We start from the raw sequence: 25,000 nt of genomic DNA, 5'->3' as shown, positions 1-25,000 counted from the left end.
TATTTATATATATACAGTATATATAAGTAGATAGATAGATATGTGGATATGATAATTTTATTACTAACACCCGTGATTGATATTATATAAAGTAAACCACAAACACATGTAAATATTGCACCATAGACGAGTTGCCAGTAGCGAGTCCTACTTGACAGACAGGTAAGGATTTATCTGTTCAAAGGTGGCAACCTTACCCTAGATATTCCCGTGATGCTGTTTGATAATTAATCGAGCCTACCAATATTCCTCAGTTATAACTCTGGAAGAGTATTTGAACTTTTGTTTGTTGGAGTCATTCCCTATATTCAATAATGTGTAATTACCTAATGAACTTCGTTGCAAAGATGATGTTTTGATTGTGAACATTGTTTTGATAAGGGCCCAAGGGACGGATTCTCTGGGGCGGGGGTCGGGGGGAGGGGGTACGAACCCCATGGGTTGCAATTCATGTAGCTATATATGCAAGTTACGTGTGGATTTACAAGGAGATCGTTCAATTGCTCTGTTAAAAGGTATAAAAAATTTCAAATCGAGGAAAATTATTTAACCCATAAGAAAAATAAAATGTTTGGGTATCAAATGAAAAAAACAAATCAATGAGAGCTCATTGATAAAAGATATGTAATTGGAACATTAGAAAAAATAAAGTGCAATTAAACTGTTTGAAAAGGAAATGGTAGAAATAAATATAGAAATGATGAGTATGTCTGTTTATTAACATAAAGAGACAGAGGAGGTAATATATAAAAGAACCTTGAATAATTGCTTATATAAATGAAAAAACGTGAGATATTCTAATCTTTCGGGCAAGATGAACGAAGGTTATTTGTGCTTCATGGGGGAAAAGGAACTCACAGATTCTGAAACAGATAACAAGAGCTCCGGTTTTACAAGAATGGAAGTTGGCTTGGATGAATAATCATAGAACGTAAAGGAGGATGGAAAGAGTTATACAGCAAATTGCGACTCAAAAAATGATAAGAAAAAGGGTTTGGGAGTGAGGGGGTTCTTGAACTTCTAAACCCCACCTTCGCTCTTGGTTGATTGAAGTCTAGCTGACTTTCTATTTGGCCTAATATGATCTTTTTAGATATTTTATATACTGCAGAGAGTTAAGTTATTGGGCGGTAAGTTTTCAGGTCTTTTGTGTCTCCCTTTTTTGTGAATAAGTATAATAACGTTTTTTTCCGAGCTGTAGGTATAGAACATTCCTGCAGAGATTTGGTGCACAGTTCAGCAAGTTTTACAACTGAGAATTGTGTCCATCAATTATCAAATCAAATGTTAGGCCATCTTCTTCTGCTGCTTTGCCTCTTTTCATGCCTTTTAATGCTTTCTTTACTTCTCCTACTGTTACGTTTTTGTACCGGATCAGGTGTTTCATTATTTCTGTTGGTGAAGTTATTTTCTTATATCGCTATTGTCTAACACTGTATAGCAATTCTCTGAAATTTTCATCAGTCCATCTCTATTTTAGATGATATTTCAGTTTTCATCCTTTAAAGCAAACATCTGTTGGCACCCTCTTCCAAGTCTTTGCATCAATTTGATTCTTTTATCTTTGTTTGGTGTTTCCTTAATTATATATATGAATATATATATATATATATATATATATGTGTGTGTATATATATATATATATATATATAAATTCTATATATATATATATATATATATAAAAAATTCATATATATATATATACATATACATATATGTGTGTGTATATCTATCTATCTATCTATCTATCTATCTATCTATATATATATATATATATATATATATACAGTGTATCATTATCTCCTTCTATGCTTATTGACAGAAAGGACCTCAATTCCATTTCGCCAGTCGCCTCTATTTTGATCTTCTAAATCAATACTTCTCTATTCATCATCTACTTAACACTTCATAGTCCTCAGCCATGTACGCCTTGGTCTTCCCACTCTTCTAGTGCCTTTCAGAGCCCAGTTGAAAGTTTGGTGAACTAATCTCTCTTGAGGAGAGTGAAGAACATGCCTAAACCATCACCATCTACTCCTCATCATAATGTTATCCACGTATGACACTCGAAGAATCTCTCTTATACTGTAGTTTCCTTTATAATCCTGTCCTGACATTTAGCTCCCAATATTCTTCTAAGGGCTTTGTTCTCAAATCTACAAAATCTGTTTCATATTGTTTCAATGTCATAACATGACTTGATGTCCATACTGTAACACTGATCTCACTAAACTGATGTATATCTTATTTTTCTATGCAATTTCAGGTGATTTAATTTCCAAATCATGCTTAACCTAGCCATTGTCTGATTTACTTTTATCAATCTTTCATTAAAATCTAAATTCAAAAGATCATGTATTAGAGATCATAGTTCCTAAATACTTGAATGATTCTATCTCATTAATCCTTTCTCCTTCCAACGATATTTTATCCTCCATTGTATATTCCCTTCTTATCATCTATCTCTTTCTACTAGTAATCTTCAACCCAACCTTCTGTGATATTTCATTCACTCTTGAAAGCAAGCATTGCAAATCCTGTGGTGTTCTGCTAATAATTTCCTATCACCAACCCAGTCCAATCCTTTTTTACCATTCCTAACTTTTCTATGCATTACAAAATCAATGATGAGGATAAACAACATAGGTGACAAGACATTCCCTGGAAGTACTCTGCTGTTTATTGGATATAAATAATATATATATATATATATATATATATATACATATATATATATATATATATATATGTATGTATGTATGTATGTATAGAAAATTTTTCCGATTTAACATGATTCCTCCCAAGATTAAGGAGGAGACAAAAACTATTTCTACCACCTGACACCGATGAAGGTTCCGATTCTCAAGTGATAACAAGAAAAGCTCATTTTCTCTCCACGTATTTATATTTCACGTTTTCATTCAAGCATCGAATGTAAAAAGATGAGATCTTTTGTAATTAGTACATTTTCTAAAAATGTACATATATTAAAATTTTTCGACTTGCCAGGAGTATGTTTTGACGTAACTTTCCCAGATGTATCACAGGATTACCTTGAGCATAAGACGTTATCAGGCCTTTGCATTGCATGTGTAGTTGTAAACCAAGTTTAAGAAATTTATCCAAATTATACTCTCTTCATTGAAGGTGGGTTTTTTTTTTGTCTGTATTTTCAAATAATTAGTTCTCATTAATGCTTTCATAAAAGTAATGCGATTCCCTTAAAGAAAAAGTTGGAATATAAGTCAGCTCCCTTGCATGGAAGTTTTCCTGTTGGATGTAAACGAAGGAAAAAGGGAACTTGATTGTTATGGTGGAGGGAATAGAGGGATATCACTGTCGGTGAAAAGGATGCATAATTCGGAAAAACTTGAAAATGGGGCAGATGGCATAGTATGGCCAAAATTGTATGTTGGGGTGAAGCGGTATTTTACATGAAAGCCCACGATGTCCAGGAAACTAGTGAGTGACACGTAGTGTTTAGTGACTTGCAATGCACTGCTTATGAATCCTCTACAGTCTTAGGAAGCGGCCAGTTTATTGAGTATTTTTTTTTTTTTTTTTGCACCTGGTCCATCCTTGATTAAGCTGTTTAAAGATGAACAAGTTATTGAATATTTTCTTATCTTCTTCTCTGAGACTACTCATCATTCAATAGAGATACTAATGTAGGCTATATATATATATATATATATATATGTATGTATGTATGTATGTATGTATGTAAGTATATGTGTATGTATGTATGTATATATGTATGTATATATATACATACATACATATATATATATATATATATATATCCAAAAATGTTAGTTTAATTGAAGATTGAAATTATCATATGCATGAGCTGACTATTTTCTGATATTTTTTTCCACCAATAAAAGAGACTGAAAGGAAAATAATAAGATTTGTATTCTTTTTGTTTCAGAGTGTCGTTATATGATGGTTTCAGCTCGCATCTTGATGGTACGGGGCTCATTGCTTTTGAATGCCGTCTTAGTACTGTACCTGTGTCTGAGCTGGCTCTCCTACTCCCCAACTCATGAAGTTTTAAGCGACTCTCAACTTCACCTCGCTTTAAGAGCAAAGGATGTGACATATTCCAGCCAGCCACCTCTGCCTGGGGAGATTCCATTACCCCCTCTTCCTAAACCGTTAGGAGCTGATGTCAATGTTGGGAAAGATGTTTCCCTCGGGGGAAGAAGAACGCTTGGTCAAGCGAATGAGGAAGCGGCAGGGGCTGAGCCAGATGAGCCCCCTCGAGAGGTGCAAGAGAGTATTGGTGTCACAGAGCACTTGGTTGCAGAGCCCATCGCCACAGACCCTCCTGACCCGCCTCTTGATTCCCAAGAAAGGAAGATTTACCCAGATCTCAGAGATTGTACAACTAAACCCCTCCGTCCCTTTTATCAACAGCGGGGCGATTACTGGATACTAGAAAATTATATTCCCGCAGCTCTTTCTTTCCGCTGTGATGAATCCATTACATACACCACTCATGGAGATTACACATTTCTAGATAATCTGGAACCATTAACTTCACGATGGCAAGTAAGTATTATGTTACTGGAGTTTTTGTTTGTCTAGGAGTTAAGTGATTAGACCAGCTCTACTACCCTACTCCCAGAGCTTACATGTATCTTTATTTTGGATATATATCGTAACCTATACATCCATATACTTGTAAATATAGCATACACACACGTGTATATATATATATATATATATATATATATATATATATATATATATATATGTGTGTGTGTGTGTGTATGTGTGTGGGTGCGTAAAAATAGCAAGTAAACGTGATGCTCAGATGCAAAAGAACAACGGTGAAAATTAAAATAGAAATTATAAGGGTAAGCCCTGACTACTTTCGTGATACTTCTTCAAAGGACTGATTTATTGAACAAGGTCTCTATACATTTTATATGGTACATTAATCGTGCAAACATAAACAGAGATATTTACTAAACAATACTACACTCCCAAACCAACTACCTAGCCTATATTCTCAGGCGTTTGTGGGAGGAGTCCATACCTCATTAGCAAGGTGTCAGGAGAGGAGGACAAGTAATTTTTTTTAGGCTTCCAATACAGTTTCTTTATATTAATGGGGGGTTAACCTTATTCTTACAAGCACATAAGCAAAATCATGTATATATATATATATATATACATACATATATATATATATATATATATACATATATATATATATATATATACATATATATATGTATATGTATATATATATATATATATACATATATATATATATATATATATGTACATTATATATACCTATGCATACACATACATGTATACACTTACGCATACATATATGCATGCCTACACATATGCCAATACATATACAGATACATAGACTTGCATATACATGTTTACACACATGGGTAACATGCCTATACACTTATGCAAATATAACCCTATCAACTTGAACCTGCATTTACAGATATATCAACACTTATATAAAACATTACAATATACAGTAAGTGGACAAAGCATTTATGTATACGGTATGCAATAATTGTACCTACAAGTGAATGCTGGTTTAGATGTAAATATTAATTTCACAATGGCATTTATTATCCGAGTTACGTTCAGATCTACATTAAGTAGTTAAAGATTTTTTTTTTCTTATATAAATTTGGTAATCTCTGCATATAAATGCAACGATTTTGTACGTTACATGTCCAATATTCAAGTTGTTATCAAAGGTTTCCTTTATGAAACTAAGCTCTATGATATTGTTTTTTCGATAAGTTATTTGAATATACCAATTTCTTTGCACGTGGCCAATTAATAGTGTGATTTTTATCTCGAACATGGGCAAACATTGCATTATTATCTTGATCATATCTGGCATTTTGCTTATGTTGTTCAATTATCTTTTCAAGGGCTTTACCAGTTTGACCAATATATAGTTTTTCACACGAATTGCACGTAGTACGATATACACGTCCCTGGGTAATGTCAGGTGAATTCTTTATTAAGACCTTTTTTTATTGTATTACTACTCTTAAATGCTACATTAATATTAGAATTGTTTAACAGTTGGGGAATTTCTTGAAAAGAATTACTATAAGGTAGTGCAATTAGGTCTAGTGTATTGTAATTTTCCCTATTATCAATACCTTTAAAGGTCTGATACAATTTCAGGGTATTTCAGTTTCTTACCCATTGCTCTAATCTTATAAATTTCATTATCAATATATTCAGGGCTGTAGACTCGTAATGATCTTAAAAACATAGAAGTAAATACAGATTTCTTTACTAAGGTTACTTTGATTTGAGTAGAACTGAATGCACCTCAGATAATAAATGTCATTGTGAAAGTAATATTTACATCTAAGCCAGCATTCACTTGTAGGTACAATTATTGCAAAAAGATACACCATTGCTTTGCTAATATATATTGTTATATTTTACATAAGTATTGATATATATGTAAATATATGTTCATGTTGATAGCGCTATATTTTCATGAGTGTATAGGCATGTTAATCATGTGTGTAAACATGTATATGTAAGTCTATGTATCTATGCATATGCATTGGTATACGCGTAGGTATGTATATATGTATGTGTATGTGTATGTAGTATAGTATATATTTATGCATATATATGTCTAAATATATAAGTGTGCATATACTGTGTGTATACATATACACACACATATATATATGTATATATATACATATATATACATATATATATATATATATATATATATATACATATGATTTTGCTTATGTATTTATAAGGATAAGATTAACACCCATTGATATGAAGAAACTGTATTGGAAGCCTAAATGAGAACTACCTATCATCCGAAATGACCCTTCCAGACACCTAGCTCATGAGGTAGACATTTAACAATGAACATTTAATCTCTCTAATGCTCAAAATGACCACCTTCAACCTTGCAACAATCTTCAAATCCGAACGTTATTATGAAGGTGAAAAAGATAATTAAGTAACTGTATATATATATATATATATATATATTTACATATACGTATAGATTTATTATATATATATATATATATATATGTATATATATATATATATATATATACATACTGTATATGTATATGTGTGTGTATATATATATATATATATATGTGTGTGTGTGTGTGTGTATACAGCATATGTGTGTGTAAAAAAACATGACAGTTGCCGCATGATGAGCATAAAATATACAGTATATTAGGATCATGAAAGGAAAAGTGAAAAGACTGGATTGGAGTTAGATATAAATGCGACATCTTCGATATAATTCTAAGTCAGGTGATATCATCAATAAGACAAAAGTACTAACTCCAATCAAATATTGTCACTTGCCCTTTCGTGACTGTAATACTTTTGTACGTATGTATATATATATATATATATATATATTTATATATATATATGCATATGTATATATACATATATATATATATATATATATATATACATATATATATATATGTGTGTGTGTGTGTGTGTGTGTAAATATCACCCACGAAAGGCATTTAATACCGAATTCTATCTTGGGAATATATATCCACTTGGAATTCATTTTATGGTAACAGCTTCTGGCCGGGTAGAGATTTGAACCCCCACCTGTGGGCCGGAAACCATGCCAGCACGACTCTACCTTTCGTGGGTGATATTTACATTGATTAAAATCACGTGTGCTTGTGATATATATATATATATATATATATTTATATATATATATAAATATATATATATATATATATATATGTGTGTGTGTGTGTGTGTGTGTGTGTGCGCGCATGTTTGAATGCGTTTCGCTGTAATATAAAAGAAGTGTTGTATAGAATTAATGGTCCATAAAAACAGAATGAACACAAATAAATTATATATTTGGATTAATACTACTTTAATCCTGATCACTGATAAATGTGGAAAGATGGAGTGTAAATTTAGATTTTACATACAATTTGGGTTATTTTTTTTTTTTTTTTTCTTTTGCAGTGGGTGGGTGAAGGGACAAGGTTCAAGACGGCCTATTGTTGTAATCCTCATGCATTCTTCTCACTAGCTTTAACCTTTTTACTTACCTCTACATTTCTCACCCCATCAATTTTTCTCGCACAATATTTGCTATGATAATAGTTCAAATGAATGGCCATGGTATTTCTTGTTTATTTTGTATGCAACATCTACACTTCAATTTCATAAACAGTATTATTCAAGTCTGTTTCCAATTTGTTGCAGACAACCTGGTAAATTCCTTATTCCACCTATTCTGCGAAACAACTCATCTTGTCTCCCATCATTTGTCATACTTACTTTTGAATACTTATATGTATCACTTCTTTCCATTTTCCTACTATCTATATCAACATGCATTGTTCTCATTTTTCTGGTTTTCATTAACCCTTACAATTTTACTTTTTCCGACACTTACTCTCAAGTACATCCTCTTTAGAACACTTTATATTTACTGTTCCTGATCATCACAGTATCATCTGTAAACTTTAACCATTTTACACTACATTCAGAATACATTTTCTTATCCAAAAACATTTCACATACAGCCATTGTCCTTTCTCTGGCCTCTTGCAACACCCCATCCATAAAGGTGCCAAACACACAAACACACACACACACATAAGACATCATTGTCTCAGAACCAATATCATGTCAATTCATCAGTCTTCTGTCTGTATACCCTTAACCAATACGTCCCTTCCTTCATAATAACTTTTTATGGCTTTCAGCAACATCTTTTTTAAGGCATGCTGTCTCAACACACTACATTGTCTTTCTATTAAATATATATACAGCAATTTTTTTTCTAGGTCCGGTCATGCCACATGCAGTTTTCTATCTTTCAAACTTCTTACAAAACTGTTTCATATAAATACTTGGGCTAAGTTCCCTCTATCTTGTTCAAACCAACATCGTTCTTCCTCTGTCACTCCTTCTGCCACACATCTTACTTTATCATAAAGATTTCAAATACCTTTTTTGTTTATGTTCGGTAATGTTATAGCCCTTAAAATTCTTGCTGTCATTTTTATCAACTTGACCTTTATATAGTAGGATTATTCCGCTGAGCCATTTCTCTATTGCCTTTTCCTCATTCAGACAACTTTGCAAGCCCTGGTCAGCCATGTAAATGCACTCACGTCCCTGTATTGCAACATTGGGCTTTCAATCTCATGCATTGTTAATGTTTGTCCTTTTATATGACTCTCAATTAGCTCTCTTACATCATTAACCGTCACTTCCACAAGCCTTTTCAGCCTTATTAACCCCTTTATCCTCTATCCCCTGGTTTCAATAAATCCAAGAAGTACTCATTAAACGACCCAATGTAGACATCTTCACTTTCATCTTTTATTTCAAGATCCATTTGTTTTTAGAACGTCCTCACTCTGTAAAACAGCTTCCTATTCTCAGTAAAGTTATTGAGTAGCAGTATATTTTGAATTAAGGTTTAAAGTGGCATAGGCTAATGGTAGTGTAAAAATAGCGTGATCAATAATCCGTGAAAGAGAAATAAATGAAATATTTGTTGTTGTTAATATAGCAATTATTCTAAACCACAAATTAACTTCTTAGATTTTTCACTTTTGCTATAAGTTTATAGAAACCAGCAAAGTAATGAAAAAGGTTTAACAGGTGGAATGAATGCAAGTGTTAGCGTAGATGTGTGAGACATATGATTCAAAAGTAATAGTAACCACATTTTCCCGTGAGACAAAAGTACATTAATTTTGTACAAATTTCAAGTCTATTCCAGCACCACTTTGAATCGGTTTAGAATTGTAAGAATTATAATTCTTTCTTATTTATGTTTCATTAAATATGATCGCTAGCTGGCATTTATCTTGCAGTTGAGCTTTTCTATTGGTCGTGCTCTGCTTCTTTCATCAGTACTGCATTGCGCCAGTAACTGTGCTATGTTCGTCAGTACTGGCAGAGGGCAGTACAGATGAAAGAAGCAAAACACGAGCAATAGAAAAGCTCAACTGCAAGATAAATGCCGCTGAGGCAGCGATCACCTTCAATGAAAAATGCTTAAAAGAGGGTTCTTATGTTGAAATATGCGCAACTTCCACCAAACACAGATGTGTGAGCAAATTATTTCTCGATATAAAGTCACTGAAAAGATCACAAGAGATTTGTGGAATCAAAATAACGCTTCTAGAATCATCTAGAATAAACAAATACGTGAAAAAACACGTTATATATTTCAAACTGTATTAGCCAATATTGATTATTTTTACATTGCCTAATATCACATTAGATAGTGTATGCATTTAGTTAAAGAATATAACATAGATGTATCGAAATTTCTATAAAATACAATGCTGCATGAATATCACTAGAGTACTATGAAACCCAAGAGTTTTATGTAATATTCTCCAATAAAATAAAATCAACTTTAGTCTGAACGTATTCACAAATTTCAGTCATAATCGCATTAATCTAAACAAATATAATATTTAATGTTAAAACTCTTTCTAGAAATAACACGTCAATATACAAAAGCAAGGATCTCTATCTATGAAGTCTCTTAAAAAAAAAAATAGGAATAATTAAATTTTTTCTGACTCGACAGCAAAGAACCAGTAACTATAGGATAATTGTTCAAATCGTATATCATGCTTCGAATATAAGGACACAAGGGTCATATTTATTCAAAAATAGATCTAGAAGCTTCTATCACTCTTAGAAACACACAATACAACTCTCATGGTAGGCAACTGCAAAGGAACGTCTAGAAACTTGTGGTAGTTTCCCATATCTAAGTAGGCTACTGGAACACTCTTTTGCTTCAAAAATCTAATAAAACAAAATCGCAAAAAGGATAATTAATTGAATAAAAAAAAAAATATTTCGAAACTTCTAAACCTGAAATCTTACCTAACCAATTCCAATAACTATTATAGAACTAAGGTAAATAAAAATATGCGATGTAAAAGATTAGAAATATATGTTCCATTTATTGTTTATCGAGTCGTCCAGTTATTGACATTGATTTTTTTTTCTTTGGGTAAATGCCATTTTGCATCTTGAGGAGGGGCTGCCTGTCAAGAAGAATTGTCGTGTGCGGAGGTGTTGACGAGTAGTTTCCGTATAGGAAAGTGCCTCCTAGGTTGCCAATCAAGGTGAAGTAAGATTACTAGGGAGGTCAATGGAAATTGATTGGCCGGCACTCGGTCCTTAAAAATTTGGTTCCTTCTCTATTTGTTCTGCTTGGTACTTGAAGTGAGGTGTACTCCTTTACTTGTTCATTAGAACAGTCTAATTTTATAATTATTTATTACCCGACCTCATGTTAAAGTAGTTTCATCATGAAGGTAAATTTAATATATATATATATATATATATATATATATATATATATATATATATATATATATATATATATATATATATATATATATATACCTATATATATATATCTATATATATATATATATATATATATATATATATATATATATATATATATATATATATATATATATATAAATTTTTTAAGTAATTTTCATTTTTTCTGACTATACAAACCTGAGTCCTATACTTAGGATACTAAATAACAGCAAAGCTGGAATACAGCAGTACAAAACTTATAACATGGTTTAAACAAACGGTGTGTGGTTTACCTGGTTGGCTCGCTCTCAACTCACTTAGATAGCAGCCATGATTTCCTCTGGGGTTTCTGCTGGCGGGAAAGTTTGAGTAAAGGACTCAGGTTTGTATAGTTAGGAAAAATACAAATTACTATAAAAATATGTAATTTGTTCCTACACGAATACAAATCTATGTCTTCTACTTAGAGACCCATCCTCAGGTGTGACAAAGTCCCCTTTCCAACTAGCTGGAAACTTAACCCAAGAACTTAAGACTCGTGCATTTGAGATGATGAAGATTAGGGTTCCTTACACCTCACGAACCATAAGAACACCTGACAGAGCAACACTTTCAGGTATCATGGCCCTGTATTGTAAACTGGCAAAAGAAATTATTTTGTCCAAACCTTCTCTGAAAGCCATACTAAGGATTATGGGGTTTCCATGGATACATCTAACCGCTCTTATAAGGAGTGTGGTGGAGAAAAGACTCCTCTGTGCCTTGCACGTTGGGTACCTGTAAGCTCTGTGATCTAGCCTAACTTTCAGATCAAGTCCAACTTGGTATTCGTGGCTGTAACCTCAAGAGAGAGGAAGATTGAAAGGAATGAAAAGACCAGTCATTCTTCATTTTCATCCCAGACTTAAATGCAACCCGAGCCCTTAATCTGCAGTTTATAGCAACCTAAGAGGATCTAATGTAATAAACCACCTGCAGCACAGCTACTACGGGTCTCAGGGAGAAGGTATTTAAGGCATTACATTCCTCAGGTAAGGGCCATTGAAGGTTGTTTGGTGTTTCCAGACCACTGCCTGAAGAACATGCAATTCTGTGAAGTTCCTTCTGGAAGATAGAGAGATGTTTACACCTCTGATGTTGTGGGTTTTCATTTACTCGAACCCGTTATGAAGGAGAGAACAACAAGGTTCGTGACATGACTACTCTCAGACACACGGAGATTGTGTTCAAATTTTTCTCTGTCCTACCAGGACTAAGGAAGAGATGCTGCAGGTGAGTTCTAGCTGGCCAAGTACACTTCAGGTAGCTCACCAGTGCCCTTACAGGACACAGATACCTCTCTGTCACGACCCTTGGCGGGTCGTGGTGCAAGTTCTGATTGCACGAATAGGGAGAACAATGTTGGAAGTAATATCCGTAGTAAAATTGGCCAGTGGTAACAAAAACACTTGGGAAAACTTAATAATATTTATTAACAACAATTTTTCTGAAAAGCTAACCTTTTGACTACCTAACAATTTACAATTTAACACTAAGCAAATAACAATTAATGATTAACAAATAAGCAAATGAACATTTTAACCAATTTATAATTAACAAGTATCACTTAACCAATAATAACAAAATTCCCCAACGGGAAACCAAACACTCTCAACGACAGAGAGTCAATTAATGATTAAACACACAAATGGGTAACTAAAATAACATTCCCCTACGGGAAACAACACACTGTCAGCTAGGAAAAGTTAGATAAAATGATTAAACAATAAAAAAAAAAAACACTAAATACCTAGCCATATCTCACTCTTTGAGGCTGGAGAAAAACAACTCCCAGAGCTCCAAATAAGGTAGCGGCTCCACAGGCACACTGCTACTGTAGGGAGTACAGCTCCGTAGGACTCCTCACCAAAGGCAGGGAAATATAGCCCCAAACCAATAAAAATGGGTAATAAAAGTTCCTACCTGGCCATTGTCTCCCTACGTATCACCACGAGCTCTAAGGCTCCCACAGCTGGTCATGACGAGGATGCGTCAATTGGGGTGCCTCTCCAGAGTCCTCCTCAGAGCCGGGATTGAATGTGTCAGCTCTGCAGACTTCAGAGGAGAGCACGCAGGAACAGCAAAACACCGCAGGTGGCAGAAATGCACCTGCAATAAGCCGTCAACGGTGGGTAGCGCAATCCTCAAGGAGGCTCAATTTAGCCAGCAGCTGCTGTAGGTCCGGGAAGCCTTAGATCTCAACTGTCCACTTTAGTGAACGAGTTCCTCACTGGTGAACACCGGTGTTTGTTGCCATCCAAGGACTCGGAAAACACGGAAAAGAAACTAAAGAGTTAAACTAGACACTCATAAATTAAAATGAGTGGGGAGGAGGTTAAATAAGCTTTTCAACAGAAAAAAAGTTTAAATTTACACTAATTTTACATAACAAATAAATGCAGAAACAAGGCTGATAAAAATCAAATAAAAATTACGTTAATCCATAATACTCTCAAAAGTTTAAAATCTGTAAAGTTAAAAACATGGGGTCAGGTAATGACGGGTTTGGGGTTTTGGCTACGAACTCAGGGACACAAGAGAGGGATACCTGCCTCCACCCTCTTGAATGGGTGATATTAAAAGAGAGCCCATGAAGTTCACTGACCCGCTTAGCCGAAGCTAATGCGAGCAGGAACACCCTTTTCGTGTAAGGTTCCTGTCTGAGGCTTGCATCAACTGTTTGTATGGGGCCCTGTTCAAGGAGCACAGAACCTTTGAAACCTTCCATTCGGTAGGACCCACTTCAATTTGAGGGTAGGTCTGCTGAAAGCTCCCTATGAGCATGGAGATCTCCTCTGAAGAAGAAATGTCTACCTTTTTAGCCTTAAGACTTGGCTCAAGGCTGAGTTGTACCCTTTGCTGCTGAAACCAAGCAGAGTTTCTCCTTACAGAGGTAGTACAAAAAATAGGTGAATAATGAATAGAGGCTCCAAGAGGAGAGACACCCCCCTACAACACCAACTACAGAAGTTGGCCAATTTGGCCTGATAGACCACTGACGGGGATTTGCAGAGGTATCCAGACATCTGCTGCGCAGCCTCTCAAGAAAAGTCTCACTCTGAGAGGGGATGCTGGGTAACCTCCGTCAGTGAAGGTGAAAGGACTTCCCTGTCATGTGATAAATCTTGAAGAGGTCGGGGAGGTGGGAAAGTTCTCTGTGAGTCTCTGTTAGCAGGAATAGAATGTCATTGTACCACTCCATCTGTGTCCTCTTCAGTGCTAAAAGATTCATGAGCTAGTTTGAAGGTGACCAGACCTGGTTCATGACTCTTCCTCCCACGGATGCTGGAACACATCCCTGAGCTTTGTCACTGGATAAGGAGGAGAGCAATAAATTGGTAACTTGTGGCTTAGGGCTGTAGTGAACATATCAGTAGATGAGCCCACAAAGTTAGGATCTCTGTTGCTATTCAAGGACACAATGACCATTCACCCCAAAGCTTGTCTGCCGCTACATTCTTCTTGACTGGGATGAAATGAACTGCTAGAGATAATGAGTTGACTTCCACCCACTTGCAGGTCCTTACCACTAGTAGGCATAACTGGTGAAATATTGTTCCTCCTTGTATGCAGATGTAGGACACTACAGAGGTGTTGTCGCTCATCATCACCATCGAGTGACCTTCAAAATTATTGAAGGGCTATCCATGTTGCCTTTAGTTCTAAAATGTTGATGTGTTCCTGGCAGTCTTGCACTGACTAAGTTCTCAATATCATGCATTCCCCAAGGTGCACTTCTCTGGATGCATCTGTGAACATTAGAAACTCAGGGGGCCCATTGAGAGTGAACACCCCCTTTAAAGGTTCACCTCCTCTAACAACAACATCAGATCCTTTCTGGAGTTTGCTTCAAGGCCAACCAGTGAGGGAGGATTGTCTCGATGCTAAGACCACAATGTCTTGAGCTTCAACTGCAGGGCCCATAGGTGAAGAAGTCTGCCTCCGAGGACTAGATAGTCCAAGGAGGTTAGATAACCAAGAAATTTTTGCCATTGATGGGCTGGTAGAAAAGATTGATGCCAGAAGAGGTAAACTGCCTCCTGCAGGGATGAGATCCTGTCTCGAGAATGGAAAACTTTTCTCTGAATCATATCTATCTCCATCTCCATATACTCTAGAGTTGAGTGGGGGTGTGGACAGACATTTCTCGGTTCACCAAGACCACTAAGTCTTGATAACATGCGAGAACCCTGTCTCAAAGGATGAGAAGGCTTTCCTTAGATTCCACAAGATTCATCAGTCATCCAGGTAGCAGAGCAGCCGGATCCCATTGGAGTACGCTCGTGATGACACCAGTTCTAATACCCTTGTGAAGACCTGTGGAAAAGTCTACAGGCCGAAACATAAGGCCTTAAACTGAAATACCTTAATATTGATGATCACTCGAAGGTACTTCCTAAATGAGGGGTGAACTGGGATCTGAAAATATGCATCTTCCAGATCTAAAGTTATCATGAATTCCTGTGATGTTATCATTTGAATAACTGTGTCTACTGTCTCCATTCTATGGGGTTTGTTGGATGAAGTTGTTCAGGGTTGAGATGTCGATGACCGGTCTCCAGCCTCTTAGACACCTTCCTTAAAAGAAACAATCAATTGTAGAAGGCTAGAGACCTGCCCTCAATTTCGTGAAGAGCGTCCTTCTCTAACGTGGCTTGGATATTCTTGCCGAAGGTTGAGATCTTCCGCCAACCCCGGCAATAGGAGGACATCACTGGAGGAGGAATCAGAAGAATGGGAGGGCTGATGAAAGAGAGTAGGTAACTGGACTGCAGAACCTGTACTGTCCACCTTTGTCAACCTTTCTGCCCTGTGGAATGCTTCTTCCAATTACTTTGTAGGCATCCTCCCTGTTGGTAAGGTGGAGGAATGCCCATCCTAGCACAGGCGTCTTCTTTCCTTTCTTCTACCTCAGCTACATCCCTGGTTTTGTTGGACAGTGAAATACTGGGATGGTTTATTAAGGATGAAATGCAGTGGCTGCAATCCTCTTTTTGCGATGATTTTCAGGCCTGCAACAGCTGACCCGATGGTCTAGGCTGTCCTGACTAGAAAGGCTTTGGCTGACGAAAGGACCTAGTCATGTGCATAAGAGAGTCCTTTTTTTTTTTTTCCTTCATTTCTTAATGGTCTCTGCTATTTCCGCGGGCGAGAATAGAGATGGTCGTTTCATGGAGTTCTGCAAATCAAGTCCCGCTCGACAATTGATGTGTTTGTGCAGCCTGGGGAATCAATAGTCATTGAACTTTCTCACCCAGGAAGGTGTTTCACCGTCCTCACACCTGTTAGGACAATGTCCTTCAGAACCGCTTCTTCTTCGGGTTAGTCAAGTCTTCTGTGTTGGCCAAGTAACTGACTGTTCCTGACCAGTGGTCAATCCATGAGACCACCTGCTTCTGCTGGCAAAAAAGAGATGAGTACTGTCGAAAGTTTCTGAGAAGAGCATCCTGGCATAAGTGTCGTAACAGTTTGATCCAGAGGAGGAGAGGATGGAAGAGCCTTGATGGTCTTGTAAAATGTTTCCTGCTTAGGAAGTAGAACCACAACTAGTAGTTTGGCATTGCTAATTCCTTTAACTTCTCTAATAATGAGGCTATTAGTTGACATGTTGGTATCTCAGGAAAGAGTGTACTGTTTGGTGATTTTTTGTGCATACCTCTACAATCAAAGATAAAGAGGATAAAGCCAGATTTATGAACTGATTATCGAACTTTCTATGCTTGAATAAAACAGGAACAGTTAAAACTGGTAGCACAAGAAGCCAAGTTGAATCTAGGATCTGTGAGGTTGATTAATCACTCTGGTATCGGTATAGGAGTCTTCAGGGCAGAGCTCCCTTTTTTCTACAGGTGAATCAATATGGGGGTAATTTCTATTATTTTTTGTAGGTGGAAGTTTATGGATAAGAGGCCCTTCATCAGGAATAGATCCTGGAGGGAGGGAGAACAACATGAATAGCTGACTCTTCCAGCCTATTCTCCAAGCAAGGGGAGTTCCTTTATGACTTCTGTTACACTAAACAAACTGAACTTCAAATATTCTCTGTAAACTGGCAGAGAGAACATCATTTTAGTACCCACGGTAGGGCCATTACATAGAATGTCAACTATTAAAAATTCACAGTGCTGGACACACTAACCTATCTCCCTTCTTGACAAAGAATCAGTCTCAGGTGACAGCCAAACACAGAGTTTTTTTTAAATAATAAAGATGTTTGGAGTGCCAGCAGATGTTAACCCCATTGGTGTACAAATAGTTTCCCAAACACATTGAGCGGCACTGAACTAACTGAATGCCTGATAGGCTTGGTTTCCTGGTGACCCTCGGAAGGTGTTCATGTTACTGGGTACTGGGGAGAAGTTCTTGGTCAACTCTGACATCAGCCAAGTATCTTACAAGTAAATTGCCTTGTTCCATGAAAGAGGGCAGTGGTTGGACAATGTCTGAAAGGATCACTTGGTGCTAATGATTTTGTCGTACTTCTTTAGGAATTGATTTCTAAGGCTCGTTAAGGTTGGACTCAACTACAGTGGGGATTGGTGAGTGGATGTGCCTGCCCTCTAGCATAGTAATCTTCTTCTCTGGTAATAAGGAGGCAGGCATTGGCTCAGTATCATGAAGGCTTAATGGCTGCTCTGATCTGAGTCCTTTACTGATAGCACTGGGCCCATGGTATGTGAAGGTGCCCCCACAAGGCTTCACGGTTCCCTTTGGTTATCCTTAACGATTTTATGGTTGTTGCTAACCACCTAGAAGGAATGGAGACAAGGAGTATTGCACAAGAACAGGTAGTGACCATTCAAATTTCAATGGATATGTAAAGTCTGGCATTCCAAGGCAGCCCATTTATCAAAGATGTCCTTAAATGTGGATACATTGAATGAGTTCCAAAAAGTACCCTGGTAACATATTCTTGTCATGCTCAAGGTAGTCAAGGGCCAGATTTTTGCTTTTCATTCTAGCACTGGTGTAAATTTCAGTTGTTCAACAATTGATGTAAGCTTGACCTTTGCCTTCTCATAGTCTAATTAGAGTGTAGGTAACAGATCATTTTGGTTTAGGGTAGGTTGTATTTGAAAGGTATGTTATTACCTTATTCTAGGAAGTATGGAGATACTGGAGTTTTTTTTTTTCATAACAGTTCTTATAATACCTCAGTTCTAGCTAAGTATTGGCTAAGAGAAAAAATACACTGTTTATGTAAAACTGCTCATAGAATATGCAGAAAAGCTCGGTTATAAAATCCACACAGAAATGCAAAGGAGGAACAGAAATATGTAAAAAAGATAGAACCTACTAAGCACTACGCTAATTACTCCCATTGGTTGAACAACAAAAAGAGAAACACTTCTAAATACACGTGGAGAAGTTTTATACACAAGTATAATTACGAATTACAAACGATCAATATAATAACCAACTATAAATACTTCTAAAAATAATGATACTGAATTCTTTTACTATCACTGTGTTAGAAAAGAAAACCTTACACTCAATAAGATTTAAACAGAACTCTCAGTCGTAAACTGTATTAATTCCAAAATGTATGTTAATTCTATTGCAAATGCACAAGATCTCTGGGCTTATAGACCATATCAATTACTTCGACAATGAAAAGAAAGACAATTTACTATACCAATAATTTTCATGAGATAACATGTCACAGTTTTAATGTTTCTCATTTTCTAAACTTCATCATTCCATATAGAGAGTACTACAGCTTTCACTAACTTTGTTCAGATTTATGTAAATCAATCGTAATATCATAGTAAAGATTTTGATTTTTTTTCATATTATTAGAATATAAAACTTTTGACGGTTTAAGTGAGCTTGAAAATAATCTTTTGTTACATTAAACTTCACTGTGACGCTTTATGGACAGGATTACGTCAAAACTACTCACATATTTTGACAAAACTTTCATCACATATAGATCTTAGGTCATGGACGACCCCATTAATTTTTGGAGATGATCCGGATCCGGATCATCGAGATTTTAAAAGTATCATCGTGTTCAAATACCCATAAAAATAAATTTCCTTCTTAGTTAATTCCGTTAGAGGTGCTGCAATGACTGAATTGACTTTGTGTAATAACTAGTCATCCTTAAGAATGTTGAATATGCTTAACTAAAATAGGGACTTGGAAAAGGATAATGACCTGAACTTTATCTTGAACAACCTTCAATCCATCTTTAGAAACAATGTAACCCAAATAAACCAAATCATAAAAAAACACATTTACTTATTCAAATTATGTCGATATAACCTTTATAACACTAATTTGATTTTAAGTAAATGTTGATTCAGTGATTAAATCCTCCATGTAAGCAAATAAAAACTATTTTAATCATTCTTGTGAATTTAATGGGCGCACAGGGTAAACCAAATAGCATACGCATAAAATCAAAATGTCCTTTACGAGTGCTAAAAGCAACATAGACTGTTGGTGATGGATTATAAGATGAGAGGAAACACACCCAAAAAGAGTTTTGAAACCTAAGAGGAGAGACGGGTGAGCAATTTAGGATTGTGTGTGTGTGAGAGAGAGAGAGAGAGAGAGAGAGAGAGAGAGAGAGAGAGAGAGAGAGAGAGAGAGATGACAGGAAAGGTTGAACGTAGAGATAGAGAGTGAACAAGGTAACAGAGTGGAACATATCCGGGTGGGCATGAAAGAAATGTGGTTAGGGGAAACAGGAATTAGTGGGAAGGACCAGCGGATATGATGTGTGGTAAGGAGGAAAATGATGGTGGGACAGAGTGTTAAAGAAATCGAAGGCATCTTATAGGTAGTAGGCTGGCCAGGGCACCAGCCACCCATTGAGATACTACCCCCAGAGAGTTATTGTATAATTTTACTGGTCAGACAGTAATGCATTAGATTCCTCTCTCTGGTTACGGTTCATTTTTCTTTGCCTGCACATACAACGAATAGTCTGGCCTATTCTTTACACATTCTCGTCTTTCCTCATACACCTGACAACACTGAAATTACCAAACATTTCTTCGGTCAAGGGGCTAATTACTGTACTGTGATAGTTCAGTGGCTACTTTCCTCTTGGTAAGGGTAGAAGAGACTCTTTAGCTGTGGTAAGCGGGTCTTCTAGGAGAAGGGCACTCCAAAATCAAACCATTGTTCTCTAGTCTTGGGTAGTACCATAGCCTCTGTACCATGGTCTTCCACTGTCTTGGGTTAGAGTTCTCTTACTTGAGGGTACACTCCAGCACACTATTCTATCTTATTTTTTCTGTCTTCCTCTTGTTTTTTTCTTAATGGTGTGTTAGGCAGGCTTAATAGAAGGGCCATGGATGCCTTGTGGTTTATCAAGAGGTTGTCTTTTCCTTATCCAATTCTCTTTCTTCTCAAAACCACCCTTATTGTCCTCTCTTCAGTTGAAATGGCTATCCTGGAAGTTATTTACCCATGCATGGTGTATCAGCTCCTTCATGTTGACCAGTTTTTCCAATTTTTTTCTGTAGTCTAGGGGTTTGATCAATCACTTTATTTATATTTCCTTAAAACAGATTGTCTTTGTTTTAATTCTTGTTAATTTAGTTGTTAAGTATGATGTATCTTTTTTATTACCTTTAATTCTTATGCTCTCTGGAGATATTGAGCGAAATCCGGGACCAGTATGTCCTAGGTTTTGTCAATGTCGTCTACTGTATTGCAATATTTATGGTCTTCATGCAAATATTCAAGACCTTACAGTTGCATCCAGACAGTATGATATTCTTTTATGATCAGAAACTTTGGCTTCTAAAATAAGGCACTCATCTGAGGTCCTAATAACTGGTTTTAAGAAGCCAATAATGTTGAAACGTGATGCCATCCCTAGGGCCCCCCTGGCCGGTGTATATTAGGACCAAGTACCCTGCTTCTCTTAAGTCCTGCTATGAATGTGGATGTCATGACATTAATGTAATGAAAGTTTGTGGTAGGCATAACAACTTCTATGTGCGTTCAATCTACTGGAATCCAGACATGGATGATTCTATCTTCGATTGTCTTCCTACCATTATGGCTATGATACAAGAAGATGATGTAAAGGCCTCTTTGGTCTTTGTTGGTAATTTCAATGCTCACCATAGGGAGTGGTTAAGTTCTGTTTCTCCTACTGATTGCTATGGCCTAAGAGCTTTAGACTTTGCCTCTAAATCAGGCTGTGAGCAAATCATAAGTGAAGCTACAAGGGTGTGAGCAAATCATAAGTGAAGCTACCCACAGGTCTGGAAACTGCTTGGACCTTGTATACACCGACCCCATTGGCGTTATAACAAGTAAGGTTGGTTCCTCAGTTGGGACACCTGATCATGCCTTGATTTCATTAGTAGTGAAGACTGAGGAGGCAGTTCCTGATGTATCATACTCTTGTAAGATCTATATGAAATCTCAAGTAGACTGGAATGGGATTTTTCATGAGCTTTTGGGCTTGAACTGGTCGAAACTGCATAGTAGTGTTGATCCTGTCGTCCCTTTGAATGAGAATATTGTCAACATAATTGATACGTGTATCCCTTCTCATGCTCTAATGTACCGAGTGAAGGACAGACTATGTTTAATGATGATTGTAGATGGGCTTATTTGGAGAAGCAGTAGGCCTATCCACTTTGATGGGTAACAGATCAGATATGACCTGGAATAACTATACTCAGCTTAGAGCTTTTGAACAGAGATTTTATGCTTCAACTGAAGAGGAATACAATCTAACCATAAAAGAAACCCTTTCTGGTACAACCCAGGAATGCAAGTGGTGGACTACCCTTAAATCTGCACTCTTTGGTGTAGATGCAACAGTTCCTCCTTTACTTAACCAGATGGTTCAGTCACTCACTGACCAAAGGAAAAGGCATCCCTTTTGGCTATTGTGTTTGACAGTAAGCAGAGTAATGAGAAACTCGAACTTACTCATTCCTGTTTTCCTGAGGCTAAACTAACTAGTTTAGCTTTTCAATCTCGTGAAATTAAACCTTGATGCTTACAGAGCTGTAGACCCATATGGTATTTTTCCTTCGGTTTCGATGAAGAATGTAGATTTCTTAGCTCCAAGGTTATCTGTCATTTTGCGCAAGTTAGCACGAAAAGGAGCTCTTAGCACTTGTTGGAGAATTGATAATGTTACTCCACTTTGTAAATGTGTTTATGGTAGCTCAAGTCCAACTGATTACCGCCCAATTTCCATAACTCCCATATTATCTTGAGTGTTTAAATGTCTTTTGACAAAACGTCTCAATAGGTTTGTTGAAGATGATCATCTGTTCCTTAGTTTGCAATTTGGTTTTCGTAAAGGCCATGGAACATGTGGTGCCCTTCTTACAATCTCCAATGCTGTGCAGAAATCCCTTGATTATGATCAGGAAGTTCGTATGATTGGCCTTGATTTTAATGCTTCCTTTGACCGTGGTAATCATGAGGACCTTGTTTTTAAACTCAGTTGGGATTGGGTGGGTCGTTTCTGAGCATTATTATTGAATTTTTAAGTAATAGGTCTCAAAGAGTTGTTGTTGATGGTCACCACAGTTAGTGTAGGAATGTGATATCTGGTGTTCCACATGGTAGTGTTCTTGGCCCATTACTTTTCATCTTACATACACATGACGTGGTTTGGCCTAGAAAATAAGCTTGTTCCATATGCAGATGATGCTACTCTCTTTGCATCAATTCCATCTCCTGAATGTAGATCTGGGGTTGCTGAATCCTTTAATAGAGATCTAGCTAAAATTAGTGCCTGGTGCAAATTGTGGGCTATAAAGTTGAATCCTAACAAAACTCAAAGTATGATTGTAAGTAGGTCAAAGACAGTGGCTCCCCAACATCCGGTTCTCAGTATTGATAATGTTTCTTTAACTTTGTATGAATCTTTTAAAATTTTAGGTGTGATTCTCAACAGGAAATTTACTTTTGAGAACCATAGTGGGTCTCTGTCTTCTTCAATTGCTCAAAAGATTGGCTTATTGAGAAAGTCTTTTAAGATTTTCGGTGATCAATCTATTCTGAAGAAGTGTTTTTAGTTCTTTCATTCTACCTTGTTTCGAGTATTTTCTCCTGTCTAGTCTTCAGCTACTGATTCTCATCTTAATTTGTTGGACAGAAATTAATGGTTTATTAAATTTCTTATTCCTGATCTAGATATTAATCTTTGGTACCATCGTTTGATTAGTCCATTATGCATGTTGCATAATATTTTTCTTAATTCTGACCATCCTTTACATTCAGATCTTCCTAGAAAGTTCCATCCTGTTTGTAATACTAGGCATGCACTTAATTCTCATAGTCAGGCCTTCTTCATCATGAGTCTCAGTACTACACAGTATTCTAGAAGTTTTATTCCAGCTGTGACCAAGTTGTGGAATGATCTTCCTAATTGGGTAGTTGAATTGGTAGAACTTCAAAAGTTCCAAGTAGCAGCAAGCGTTTTTATGTTGAACAAGTTTTTATAGTTAATATATAAATTGTCTGTTTTAATATGGTTAATGTTTATTGAAATATTTTATAATTTTTCATTTCTTTTTATATTGTTTATCTATAACCTTGTTTCTTTTCTTCTTCACTGTACTATTTTTCCCTGTTGCATCTCTTGAACTTATAGCATCTTGCTTTTCCAACTAGGGTTGTAGCTTGGCTAGTAGTAGTAGTAGTAGTAGTAGTAGTAGTAGTAGTAGTAGTAGTAGTAGTTGTAGTAATAATAATAATAATAATAATAATAATAATAATGATAATAATAATAGTAATAATAATAATAATAATAATAATAATAATAATAATAATTATTATTATTATTATTATTATTATTATTATTATTATTATTATTATTATTATTATTATTATTATTATTATTGTTGTTATTTAAAGACGGGATACTTATACTCATCAATGCAAATATTTACTATTCCTGAAATTATACCCGCAAGACTAGAAAATTGTTCTATTCCTCCTACACTTCAGATAGGGGCATATAATCAATCGCACAATTTATTTTCTTAGCCCCCTTAATAATTCTGATGATTTCGTCCATTGTTTTATTAAATCTCGTGTTACTGGTGTAATACTAATCTGATACGGAATATCTGCAGAAGATCCAGTTTTATTCTCTCTTTTGTTTTTAAAGAATTCTAGAAAATTATCAGCCAGTTCTTCGTCGCTAGATCTTCCTCCTCCATACTGCTTTCATCCTATTCTCAACTTCAGCCTCACATCCTGCGTGCTGTCTCATAGTATATCCCAAGTATCCTGATTGTTCCACCTTTTTTATAACTGAGCCTTCACTTTCGTGAATGGACATCCTCACCATAGCTACTGTCTTCCCCACATTGACTCTCATTTCTTGAGATTTTACATTTCTTAGCTTACATATTCACGTGAATATAGATAGCCCAGTTGCACCTACCATTATTCCTTCATCTTCATTCAATGTGTTAATCGGCGAAGTAAATATTAGGAAAGATTCATTGAAATAAAGAAAATATTCATTATAAAGTCAATCGTATTTTGAATATTTGTTTTATTTTAATACTTAATATTCGTGTGTCTCATTTCCCTCCTCACAATTTAGTGGAATCAAAATAAGGAATACATGTAAACAATAATGTAAGGA

General features: G+C 35.9%; 1 protein-coding gene across 4 annotated transcripts in view; it reads left to right on the top strand.

Moving 5' to 3' along the window:
• LOC137615267 (beta-1,4-glucuronyltransferase 1-like) overlaps positions 1-25,000 on the top strand; it is a 142,033-nt gene that overhangs the window by 99,853 nt on the left and 17,180 nt on the right. For all 4 annotated transcript variants that reach the window (XM_068344994.1, XM_068344993.1, XM_068344995.1 and 1 more), the window contains one exon: positions 3,932-4,554. In XM_068344994.1, coding sequence (XP_068201095.1) covers positions 3,943-4,554 — 612 coding nt within the window. In that variant the 5' untranslated portion in view covers positions 3,932-3,942. The remainder of the gene's footprint in view (positions 1-3,931; positions 4,555-25,000) is intronic.

Source organism: Palaemon carinicauda, chromosome 21, assembly GCF_036898095.1.
Source record: "Palaemon carinicauda isolate YSFRI2023 chromosome 21, ASM3689809v2, whole genome shotgun sequence".
In the NCBI taxonomy this organism is placed as follows: Eukaryota; Metazoa; Arthropoda; class Malacostraca; order Decapoda; family Palaemonidae; genus Palaemon; species Palaemon carinicauda.
This window is presented reverse-complemented; position numbering and strand designations above follow the sequence as displayed.